The sequence below is a fragment of the Rattus rattus genome, chromosome 6, assembly GCF_011064425.1.
Source record: "Rattus rattus isolate New Zealand chromosome 6, Rrattus_CSIRO_v1, whole genome shotgun sequence".
NCBI lineage: Eukaryota > Metazoa > Chordata > Mammalia > Rodentia > Muridae > Rattus > Rattus rattus.
The window spans coordinates 152673226-152686208 of NC_046159.1; the positions used below are offsets into that span (position 1 = coordinate 152673226).

At 49.2% G+C, this 12983-nt stretch overlaps 1 protein-coding gene across 4 annotated transcripts in view; it reads right to left on the reverse strand.

Moving 5' to 3' along the window:
• The window catches only part of Srpk2 (SRSF protein kinase 2), a 160493-nt gene that overhangs the window by 10017 nt on the left and 137493 nt on the right, over positions 1 to 12983 (reverse strand). For all 4 annotated transcript variants that reach the window (XM_032907100.1, XM_032907098.1, XM_032907099.1 and 1 more), the window contains exons 10-14: positions 12087 to 12554; positions 6178 to 6278; positions 5971 to 6078; positions 733 to 802; positions 47 to 139 (exon numbers count right to left, since the gene is read on the reverse strand). In XM_032907100.1, the coding sequence (XP_032762991.1) occupies positions 47 to 139; positions 733 to 802; positions 5971 to 6078; positions 6178 to 6278; positions 12087 to 12554 (840 nt within the window). The remainder of the gene's footprint in view (positions 1 to 46; positions 140 to 732; positions 803 to 5970; positions 6079 to 6177; positions 6279 to 12086; positions 12555 to 12983) is intronic.

The window sequence follows — 12983 nt, forward strand, 5'->3', positions numbered from 1 at the left end:
CATTTCTGTCTGCATCGTGGCGCATTTCAAAGGGAAGAGGTACTACCTCTGCGGTTGAAGAACTCCCGGGAGTATTTTCCAGACAGAGCAAAGTGCCTTGGGATACTGCCTAGCAGCTCTATGATGTGGGCTATGTGGTCTATGAGGAGAGAGCAAAAGGGACATGGGAACGGGGAGGGGGCAAGGAGGGGGAGAAGAGGGAAAGGGAAATTAGTAAAACTCAGAAACCGATTCAAATCAACAATGTCTGCAGCACACATGGTCTGTGGGACTGGCGGGCCTCAGACACCGACTGGAGCACCACGAGTGGCTGATACCAACGTACCCCAGGCCACCCCAGCATTGCAAGCAAGGAAGCACGGAGACAGTCAGGTTCACAGGAGGAATTCAAGCCTGAATTCCCTGGTTCTCAACTGAGCTCCCAAACAGAACAGCAGAATGGGCAGCAGAACTGTGGAAGAGAAACCACAGAGAGGCCCTGGGGCCTCAGGAGTCAGTCCTCACCCACCAGCTGGGCCCCTCTGACCTACTAGGAGGCCAGCAAAGCTGTCAGGTGGGTACGGCCCATGCCCCCGCACTGCAGGGGCTTCCAACTCAAAGGAAAAGCAGCTGAATTTGGTGTTTGAAAACCAAAGCTCAGCTCTGTTTCGGTAAACAATACAAATAGAACTCTCTAGAAGTCCTGGAGGAGCAGACCCACATCAAGGGACTCAGCAGGCAACCAGCACTCACCTTCATCTCTGGAATAGTCTTCCCCAGAATGCGGTTCGAACAAATAGTCTCCTGTTGCCAGCTCAAATGCCTAGGACACAAAGATGACACGCTGAGCACCTCAGACCGCTCCAGGGCCAGCGCTGTCCACAGAGGAAGCCTGTATCTGCAGAGGACCAGAGTGCATTCCAGGACAGCTCAGCCCTCGGTTTCCTTTCTTCCAGAAAAGTCCACACAAGCCGCATGGGTATTTTTATGTCTTCTAACAGGGGAGGGAAAGCAATGGCTCTCTATGCTGCAGAAGTGGGGCAAAGCTCTGGTGGCTGCATACTGCATCTGCTACCGGAGAGCAATAGGGAAGGCTCAGGACTCAAGCAGGCCTAACTGCATCTGAGGCCCTCAGCAGGGCCTGCTGTGCTTTCCCCATGCAGGGGTCAAGGCCCAGCAAGCTGCCAACTTGTTCTTCATCATTTCATTCTTCTCTGACTCAAGCAGAGGACACCTAAAAACAAGAGGCCCTTCCCTTCTGCCACATGCAGCAAAGCACAAGGCAGGCCCTCCTTAGACAGCAGAGAGCACCACTCACGCTGGCCCCACCCCCCACAACCACAGTACTTCAGTGTGGAAAGAAGTCCACTCAATTTCACTCCCGAAACTTCCTTTGCTCAGCACCCCATTTGTAAGATGTACGAAGACAGCAGTTGCTAGTGTGCGGGTCACCAACTTGTCTTTTAAAGGCTTACTCCCATTCCAGCTCCCCAGACTTAATGCTCTCACCGTGTGTTCAGACCTGTGACTCGGTGGCCACGCCATCCCCTCTCCTCCCTGTGGGACAGTTTTCCCATTCCTGCAGAAGAGCCATCACTGAGCTCCTACACTGGTCCTCCTCTCTTTCTTCCTCCTAACGGCCAGGCTAGGGTGAGGATGCTCCTTGAGATGCACTTACTGGGAGCAGTTGTGTTTAACTAACAGCAGCCATGTCCCTGACTTTAAAGACACGATAGGTGATTACACGCTGACTGAGGAGGAGAAACGAGATAGCAAAACTGCGATCAGCTGCCTGTGTGATGAGTACACACGCAGGACCCCTGTCCTGAAGTAGACTGAGGTCTAACAGGGCACAGCATTGTCATCTCAGCAGAAGGCAGCCTGGCAGCCCAGCACTGCAGCTGCAACAAGACACCCGAGGAACAGCTAATACTCAGTAACACTTAACAATCATGGCAGCCAGACCAACCTCTGATAATGGAAAGACAAATTTGACTCCAAGTGGATGAGAATGTTCTGTGTCTGTAAAATAATTCAATAATCTGCAAGCCAGAAGACAGATCTGGAAGCCCTCATAGGATGAAAGGGAAGCTGGGTTCCCAGGACGGCCTGGCTGTGCAGTCTTAAGTCTGTGTCCGTCCCCTCTCATTACAGTCGCTTCCCCTGCTCGGCAGCGAGGGCATCGGACACGCTCTTTAAAGACACTTCGAACAGCACTTGGGTTTCCAATGGAGTGTTTAAAGAAGGCTATCAATGAAACTGTGGGAGGGAGGGAGGGAGGGAGAGGGGAGGGGAGGGGAGGGAGGGAGGGGAGGGGAGGGGAGGGAGGGGAGGGGAGGGGAGAGGAGGAGGAGGGAGAGGGAGAGGAGAGGAGAGGAGAGGAGAGGGGGGAAGGAAAGGAAGGAGGGAAGGGGGGAGGGAGAAAGGGAGAGAGAGAGAGGGGGGGGGAGAGAGACAGAGAGACAGAGGAGAGGAGAGGAGAGGGGGAAGGAAGGAGGGAGGGAGGGAGGGAGGGAGGAGGGAGGAGGGAGGGAGGAGGGAGGGGCTGAGAGATGGCTAAGGGTTAAGGGCTCTGGCTGCTCTTCTAGAGGACAAGGGCTGTGGTCAGCACCATGTGGCAGGCTCACAACCATCTGTAGCTCCAGTTCCAGAAAAGTTGACACCATCTTCTGACCTCCATAGAACCTGCCTGTAAGTGCTACACAGATATTCATGTGGGCAAAGCACTCATACACATAAAACAAAAATAATTTTTTTTTTTAAGAGGAGGGAAACAAAAGAGCAGCAGAGGGCAGGAGAGCCCTCTTTGGACAGTGGTGGGACTCCTCGTTATGACCGACAACAGGGAAAGCACACACTGGCATTTGAGGGGGGGGTGGTGTCACAGTATGGTAAGGTTAGCAGCGTAGAAACAGGAAACATTACTATCTTCTACTTACTAAGCTGTTCCCTGAAGCAAGCTGCATTGTTAATATTCAGTGTTTGGCAACTTTGGAGTCTTTCTTCTGGTCTTTCCCCTAGGTCACTGTCTGTTCTCAGCTCCAGGGCAAGCAGGTGCCTCTTTCTCCCTGCCTAACCAGGTCATGATGTATAGTGCTAAAGGCCTAGTAAAGCATGGCAGAAGTCAGGTTGACTTTTATTCTGATCATGGTCAGGACTCATCATGGACCCTTACGAGCTTGCCCATTTGTACAAGGACACATGCACACAAAGCAGTGGCCCTCAGTACACAAGCTGTGTCGATACGCTCTACACACTTACACTAGGAGACAGACGCCCAAACCGGTGAACTAGCAGATCTGCTGCCTTTCCTCACCATTGTATTTTTCCTGCCACGAAGGCCACCTCTCCTCTGGGCAGCAGCTGGGACCCCATCACCACCCAGACCCTCTTGTCTCCAGGGCAGCCATATGCAAAACTGAACAGGCGATGGATTCAGCAATCCAGGGCACTGTCCATGCTAGACACTGTGAGCACAAATTTAACCTCAGGGTATAAAGGTGGGCAAACGTGGCTTCTCTATGGTTTGTTCTCTGGGTAAAGCAAGTCAGCTCTCAGACACAACCTTGCAGACAGGAAGTAAACACGCGTTCCTTTGAAAAGTACCTATCTCAGAGCAGAGCCACTGGACTGACAGACAGACAGGGCTAAGCAGCCCTAGGGGCACTGCGGTCACCAGCAGCGTCTCCTGGAATAGGGAGGCAAAATGAGACAGAAACAACAACTCCTTGGTATCTTCTGATGTCTGCAACAAGAGCATAGCAAAAGGACAGAAGGCGGGACATAGCACAGGGACAGAGAGCCTGGTGACAGCAGCCATATTCGTGTGATGCTGAACTACCTTCCTGATTTATATCACCAACATTAAAACATAAGACTTCAGGGTTCAAAGAGTGCACAGAGCCTGGACCATGGCAACCTTAGCACATGACCTTCTCTAGTGCAGAGGACAGACAGAAATTGGCTTTGCCACCACCTGAAATGGAGGTTGTGTATGCTCGCGCGCACACGCACACAAACACGCACGCACACACACGCTCACACACATAGACCACCCACCCTGCTCTCCCTCTGACCAGGCCTCTGCCTCCTGTGGTCTGAGCCTCCACTTCCCTTTATCCTCTCCCTGAAAAACAAGAAGTCTGTCCATGCAGTGTCCTCAAAACTCAAAGTGACAGGGACAGTGGCTTTTTTCAGCCACGAAGAACTGGATTGTTGGTTCCTATTAAAAAAAAAAAGTTTTTAATAATTTTAAATTATTCTCTAGAATTATCAGGACGAGAGTGTAGGAAGGCACAGTATTTTGCATCTGGCTACATCGATCATCTCGGATGATAACTTGGAGGACGAAAGCATCTTGTGTTTTCCCTGTCACCCAGCATCACCTGGTTAGGCAGTGCTGTCACACACGCTGCTCTTGCAGAGGACCTGGGCTCACATCCCAACATAAACATGGCTGCATAACACCATCCCAGGGAGCCAGAGCTCTCTTCTCACCTCCAGACACCAGGCATGCACAATGCACACATGCATGCAGGCAAAACACTCACAAACACACTATAAAAATTTAAATGCTTAAAATGCTTTTACATTACAACAAACACAAAATATAGAAGACCAAAAACAACTGCTATTGAGTTGAACATCTGGTCACCATCATTATTCCGCCTTCTCTCTTCCATCCCATCTACGCCCTGCCCTTCCCTCCCTAAGCCCTGCCTTCCACTCAGAAAACACGTACTAGGCCTTGAATAGGAGCCCTTCCATTTAGATAGCCAAGGACAATGTCTATAAAAATGAATACGAGATCTGAGGATGACTCATTGGAAAACCCTTGCCTCGTGTTGTGTTCTGGGTCCCAGCCCTAGAACACAACACAATAACAGCAAACAGGAAAAGTGTGGCAGCATTGAAAGCCACATGCACACACACGCTGCCTTTTCCACCAAAGAACGGCAGAACCCGAGAGAACATGCTGAGCTGGCGTGGACACGGCGTGGAGACACTGCCGCTGGCCCCGAGTGCGGGGCTGCTCGTGCTGACCAACTCACAGTCCAGAGCTAATGACACAGAGATGCACAAAGCCCGGGACAGTGCCATGCCTGGACCCCAGCACTCAGGAGGCTGAGTTTCAAGACCAGCTTGGGCTACATTTCAAAAATGAAGCAAATAAACAGACACTGGGCTGAAAGACGGCTCAGTTGTTGAAGTGCCTGCCATGGAAGTCAATGAGAGCAGCACGTGCTTGCAAAACCAGCACAGCAAAGGCAGAGAGAGACAAACCCCAGGGCTCAACTCACCAGCCAACCTAACCTAATCAGGAGCTGCCACGAAAACACGGAAGGGTGAGCTCTGTTCTCTACATCCATGTGCATATATGTGGACATAGAAAGACACGAACTCAGACTGCCCAAGTGAAAGGGATGTTCCTCCTGCTGTCAGGAAAGCACCACTTACGTTCCTAGAAAAACAGACTCAAACCAAGAAAGCTTGTGTCACCACTGCTATCTCAGGAACACTGGCACATGCCAGACAAGCAGCCAGGACACGGCATCTGCATTAGATCACGGCAACTGTGCATGGGCAGACAGAGAAATCTCTTCTTGGTAGGAAGGAGAACAGAGCCTGCACCTGGAGAGGCCACGTGCCAGGGGTGCGAACTTACGAGTACTGTCACCCTCTCCTGGAAGATGACATCTGACTTTACCCCAGGATGTGACAAGGAGCCTGAACCACCTACAAGTTTCCAGAGACTAAAAGCAGTTCCTCTGATGGGTCTGCTTCTTGTGGCAATGGTCTGCACGGGGCCTGAAGAAGGGACTATGTCTCATAAGCCATGTACACCTGAGAATCCTCCCAGTGCTTAGACACCTAGGCAATCTCCATCTTCTCACCCATTTTAAAGTGGAGGATGATCTCGATCAAGACTCTGCCCCATCAAGAGTATTAAAGAGAAGCCAGGTTCTAGAGAAGAAAGTGGCCCATTCTTACCATGCATGCTGTACTCCAAATGTCTGCAGGTGTACTGTAGCCTGCTCCTATCAAAACCTCTATGGACCTATACTGACGTGTCTGGATATCCTCTGTGAAATGTTTATGCTGAAAAGGAATAGATGTGATTAAATATTTTTTTTTTTAAAGAAAAGCATCTTGTCACACAAAATCACAATTAAAATGTAAAAAGAAAACACTACTTACCACCCAACAAGCATTTCCCAGGTCAGCAATTTTTACTCTAATTTTATCTGCATTCTGTGGATCCAGAGGGTTCACCAACAGGTCAGCTGCCCGGGTTTTTGCTGCCGTGAGCAAACAGCAAGAGTGTTAGCACTGGGGACAAGAGGTTTGCATGTGAGAGCACAATGCTCGCCAGGTGGAATGACAGGATAGAGGAGAATCCTGCAACTGAGACCACTCCCTCCTGGGCTGTACCCAGCTCACTGGTGAACAGTAAAGCCACAAAAAGGTGAGCACAGACGTGTGACCATCACGTGTGGGCAGGCTGCCTGATGCCGTGTGAGCATGAGTAGCACCTAGAACTGACAGCAGCCCTTATCCAGCTTCCTCAGCTAAGCAAACCCTCACATCAAGTGTCAGATGACAACTGCTTAGCAAACAAATTATAGGCGGAGGCTAACCTTTTATGACTTAAGCTCCGAACAAGGAAAATATCAAACTAGTGTTCTCCGGAGTTGAAGTGGGCCATAAAGGCAGGCTTTGGGGCAATCCGTTATCAGTTCAGATGCTCGCCTGCAGGAAGGGCCTGAGGGAGCCTCTATGGCAGGTCCAGGCCTGGGGGTTTCTCAGTCAAGTCCTAACTACACTGTAACTACACTCGTCTTCATACTTAACCGGAGCCCCTCACCCTTACAATTCTGGTCAGACTGAAATGGAACTTACAGGTTAAACAGGAAATCCAGCTCAGTGTAGAGCATTAATGCCCCGTTAGGGACCTTTCTGTTCACGCCAAGTTGCTGCTTATTGACACTAAGCCTCTCTCAGGGCGTACTGAAACTGACACAAGTGTTGGTGGATCCCATCAGGAAGTAGGACCAGCTATGCTAACTGCAGTGCAGGCTTCAGGGGGCTAACAGGCCCTAAGCCATCTAAGGAGCCCTGGGGAGGCTCCAAAGTCCCCAGTCGGCTCATCCATGCTTGACCTCTCCAGGCTTCCCCTCAGATTAGAGAGCAACTTGGGCAGAAAGGCACAGAGGTCAGACAGAGCCTGCTTATGCAGGGATTCCCTTTCTCAGCATGTGCTGGGATCAGGTTGAGGGGAGGGACTGACTGCAGAAACACTCAAAGAGCCCATGTGGACACAGACATACTCACGCCTGCTGCACAATCACTCTAAGTGTGCCCGAAACCAGGCTGCCTCCTTAGATTAAGTCACCCCATGGTGACCTGTCACAGTGACCACCGACCTACCGGCAATCTTTAGCTTCCAGAATGAAAAGCCAGTAACTTTTCTCTGCTTCCACTAGAGCACGAATAAAAGTAGCAGGTTACATTTAGGAAGCACTGGAGCTCCCTAAAACCAAGGCGCAAACAGCCTCTGCCTAGACGAGGGCCGGAGACTGAACAGTTGCTGACAACCCCTCACCCACTCCTTGGACAAACACTTACCAACCCCTTCCATATGCTATTTTGGTGAGGTAAGTCAAGAAAAAAACACACTCAAATTAGGAAAGCCATGCCATGCACTGATCGACAATGTACGTCGAAGGGCTGGGTGCGGAGACGCCCACCTTTCATCCCAGCAACAGGGAGGCGGAGGCCGGCAGAGCTCAAGTTCCAAACCAGCCAGGACCACACAGAAAAACCCTATCTTGATAAACTAAAGAGAGAGAATGAAGAAAGGAAGGAAGGGGAGGGAGGGAGGGAGGGAGGGAGGGGTGGATCAGGAAGGAAGGAAGGAAAACATAAGCAATACTGTAAGCACACAAGCAAGTCACGTAACATGTCAGAAAACTAGATATGCCTCAAAGCAAAACAAAACTAAGAAGAGAGATGGCTAGGAACGCAATGTTGAAAGTCTGCTTTTCCCTTTTCACATTTATTTATGGCTGTGGAGGGAGGGGCATGGCACTTGCACGGAGTCACACAAATCTGTGTGTTCTGGAGATTGAATCAGGTTTGGAGGCAAGTGAATTTACCTAATGAGCCATCTTGCCAGCCCTAGAAAAAGGTCTGGGGAGGTGGCCCCGGAAGAAAGTATGAGAAGTTCTGGGCAGGAGGTAGGTACTGCACAGAGAGAGCAGTGCCTACAGTCCAGCACGCAGCCTGTACACTAGAAGCAGCCCGCCACCCAGGGTGGTGCGGGGGTCAGCACGCTGTGAGGGAGCAGGCGGGCGAGCTTGGCGTCACTGGAGGGGTGCTCAGGGTATCATGCTATGAGGGAATGAGCTACACCATTTGGGGAACAAGGAAGGATGACAGGCTTGTATTTAAAGAATACAGATGTAAGGATCAAGAGCTAGAACACAAGGACCACGCTGTGGCAGCCCAACAAGACTGACAGAGAGGAAGTGAAGTGAGGGCTCCACGTGGACCAGGCAGGCACACTAACAAGCCCATTCTGCTCTGGGACATCTTCTGATGCCATGTGACAAGAAACATTTACTAGCTGCTCTAGCAGCCAATGGCCTAAGGTAGATCCCATCTCACCCTTCAAGGGCGTCTTCCCAGTCTACATCTTGTCACCTGGAATCTAAGTTCTTCAAACAGCGTAATTCGCCCCGCCTGTCTTCTACTGTTCTCACACCAAAGCATGCGGTCCACTGCTCTATCATACCCAGGATCAGGGAAAACAGAAGACAATTTTCAAACTAAAGAGGAGAGTTGACTAGGGACTGAGTAACAAAATCATCTTCAGTTCACTCCTGTGATGATGAATGCTTAAATATTTACTTAAAAAGTTAACTTAAAAAAATTCAGTATCCTATTATCTATGACATACAGTTTCTATAACACATATATCATGGCAAAATGTTAATACAAAACATAGGTGGAGGATATATAGGTATTTATTGAGCTAGACTTTCAAAATATCTATTTTAAAACACAGAGGTTTCCTAATAATCCCTTTGTGTACCTCAGTTGATTGTTCTGTTGCCAATAGGCATATGTACCACTGTGGAGAGGACCGCTGGGCCCATGAAGAGCTGTGAGGAACTAGGACAAGGGGATTTATCCAATTAGTGTGATTTAAACTCTAGCAGCTAGGAGCAGAGAGAACAGCAGGCTTCTCAAGCAGTGCAGCCAAGCCGGCCTGTGCCTCAGCGCCAGATCAAAGAGGGGCCTACTTTGAAAAAGGACTAGCAAGAGTGTCCTAGACTGCTTTCTGCTGCTATAACAAAACACTGAGCAAGCCCACGTGGAAGAGGAAAGGGGTTACTTGACCAACACTTCCACAACACATACCATAACTGAAGGGCATCAGGACAGGGACTCAAGCAAGAAGCCAGAGGCAGAAACTAAAGCAAAGACCACAGGAGAATGTTTACTGACTTCTTCCCTATGGTTCCCTAACTTTCTTTGGCAGCCAGAACCACCTGCTCAGGCAGGAGTGGTAGCACCACAGGGAGATGAGTCACCTCATGTCAATCATTAAGAACACGCCCACAGGGGTTGGGGATTTAGCTCAGTGGTAGAGCGCTTGCCTAGGGAAGCGCAAGGCCCTGGGTTCGATCCCCAGCTCCGAAAAAAAAAAAAAAAAAAAAAAAAAAAGAACACGCCCACAGCCATGCCTACAGGCCTACTTGATGGAAGCAATTCCTCAGCAAGGTAAGGTTCCCGCTTGCTAGGTGACTTGTGGCAAGCTGACACAAACCACCACACAGGGCTATGACAGAGAAGAACAAGTGTGCACACGATAGTCCACCCAAGACAGCAGTGTTCTGGTAAGGACCCAGAGAGGCCCTGCACACCATGGCTCACTCCTTTCTTCTTGGGACTCCCTGCTGCTGGGGCTCAGTAGTTAGATCGCTTGGGGAATGAAGCAGCAATTCACAGAAGCCAGTGGAAATCACGGGCAGGTGCAGATCCGTCACAGGACGAGTTCAGCAAGACAAGAACAAGGAAGAACAGAGGAGGGTAACGCACAGGGAAGATGCCTAACTTCCCAGAGGGACAGCAGAACAAGCAGCAATGGAGCCGGCAGGGCCCAAGTTGTTGTCCGCTTACTTCCGCCACGACAAAGCAGGCAGGGCAGCCACGGCCTCCTGACAATCACCAGTAAGATCACCTCCGTCACAGTGCCCAAACCTTCTTTAATGAAAACCATGAGTTTTGAATTCAATAATCTTTCTGCACTGGAATTTTAGATTTTGCCTAAGTTAGAATACCTCCTCACACACTACGATTATAAATTCTCTTTTTTTTTAAATGAGGATTTCTTTCTGAGGGCCAGAGAGACGGCTCTGTGGTTGAGAGTATTGGCTGCTCTTCCAGAGGACTGGGTTCAGTTCCCAGCACCCACATGGCAGCTCCAACTGTCTGTAACTCCAGTTTCAGGGCACGACACCCTCACACAGACGCACATGCACGCCAACACTGAAGCACATAAAATTGTTCTAGAAAGAATTTTTTTCTTTTCAGGCTTTAACCTGTATCTACCTATCCTGGCTCCCCAGAAAGAATGAACGATGATGTGGGAGACGGAATAAATCGAGAGATCCCTGAGCTCTCGGCAAGACTATGCTGAGCAGTCTGTCCACAGAGCCCAGGCCGCAGGCACTGCCGGTGTGACACAGCAGTACCGAGTGTGCGTGGGAGGAGGCGTTGAACAACCGAGGCACACACACCGAACTTCTCACACACAGTTCAGTATGTAGCATTTGCTTCAATGGCCATTTGGTGTGGCCACTGCTTTCCTTCAATAGAAAAAACAAGAGCAAACAAAAATGGGGCATGAGGAAGTTAAGAAACTGAAGTCCCATGGTTATTCCAAGTTTAAGTTGGAATTCAGTTTTCTATATTTAAAACTACTGTTCTAAGTTATCACATGAAAAATAACAAGGGGTTGGGGATCTAGCTCAGTGGTAGAGCACTTGCCTAGCAAGCGCAAGGCCCTGGGTTTGGTCCCAAGCTCCAAAAAAAAAAAAAAAAAAAAAAAAAAATCAAGTTAAAAAAAATAAGGAAAAGCTATGGTAAAAATTGCTTTGTGTGAAAATCAGCTGCAACAGAAACAATAAATGCAGAGAAGGTACAAGTCTCTGCCACCTTTGCCCAGAAATGAGCCTATATTTTCTTCTGGCCAGACCAAGGGTGAGGCATAAAGCTGCCACCGCCAAGGGAGCAACACCACGCCTAAGACAATCCAGCACAGCCAGCAGACAGAGGCAGCAACTGAGGAGGCTACAGACCGGGTCAGGCTGGCTCAATTGTTTGTCATGTGCTATGGGCATAGCAAAGTCACTGAACTTTTCCCCTAAGGGTCGGAATAAAAATCAATTGTGATATTCAATTTTCATTCAGTTATTGTGCAATTAGCCACATGGCACTTACACAAACTATGTGTTTGAAGATAGGACCTCATGGAGACCAGAATGTAGAACCAATGTATAATCTGTTATTATGCTTTCTCAGAAGCAGAGTTATAGAGCCAGGCAGTGGTGGTGCACACCTTTAATACCAGTACTCAGGAGGCAGAGGCAGGCAGATCTCTGAATTTGAGGCCAATCTGGTCTACAGAGAGAGTTCCATTAACAGCCAGGGCTACACAGAGAAAACAGGTCTCAAAAAAACAAACAAAAACTAACCAAACCAACAACAAAACAAAACAAACAGAAAGAAAGCACGGTTGTATAAACAAGGGCAACTATCAAATAAAACACAAGGCGTCTCAGTATGGATGAAAGCAGACGGGGCTCCCTTGAAAACCCAAAACGACTGCTCTCAGCTGCAAGAGGGTGTATCTAGAAAGCTGTGAGGTTGGTAATGGTGGAAGGCCATTTTACCTATCTGATGTCATTTAATAATATGCAGTAATGAAGAAAGGCCAGGGATAGGACCTCGTGGCTCTCGCCTAGTCAACTCCCTTCACAGTACGTCATAGGTGTGACCCTACCCAGAGCAAGCAGACAGAGATGCAAAAGGGCACTTACTTTTTGGCAAGTCTCCAGTACTAGAGGCTGAAACTGTCCTGCTTCTGTCACGGGATGGACTGCTTTCCTCTTGCTCGGTGAGTGGTGATCCCTCTGACAGCAGAGAGTCAGAGGCCACAGGTTCTAAGGGCTCAGAAAACAGTGGTGTGGGAAACTCTGGACTCTTAGGCTGTCCGTTTGGCAATTCACCATTGAATTGTTCATAGGAGCTGCTATACGTATAATCACTCTCCGCATTTGGTTCATCCAGGTTATACTCCTCGGGGTTTTCACAGTCATCTTCCTCATCCTCTTCATCCTCCAGCTGCTGCTCCAGTAAATACAGGCCATTTTCAATATGGCCGTTGGCCTTAGGGGACTCCATCCACGTAGGGTCTATGTTCTCAAGTTCCTGTTCAACATCATCTTCATCCTTCTCAGTGTTTTCCTTCTCTGTGTCTTCTTTCTCTTCCTGGTCTTCAACTTCACCTTAAAGAAGATGGGGTTAAAAGACCGGAGTCGACTCTCCATGCACAGTAGCACTACAGGCCTCACACAGGAGAGCCTCTTCTTTAACTCAGAGATCCGCCTGCCTCTGCCTCTGCATCCTGAGCTCTGGGCTCCCTGATCCTGAGCATGCACCACCACACCCGGCTAGGAGGCAACTCGGACAGATCCCAGAACACGCCTTTTGCTTGTCAAGGCAAGGCGGCATTCTAAATCCTGTTTCTGTTTATTCAGTAATGAGTCCTCTAGTCAGGGACAGGTTAGCTCTGGGGAAATTACAAGTAAAGCTGGATTTTCACTTTAGTCCCTTCTTTTTCAAAGAAGCTTACTACTGTACCTGATCTTTAAGGTGCTCAATTTTTAACTGTGTGTGAACACATTGATGAGCCCTCACAGCTACAGTTACAAGAG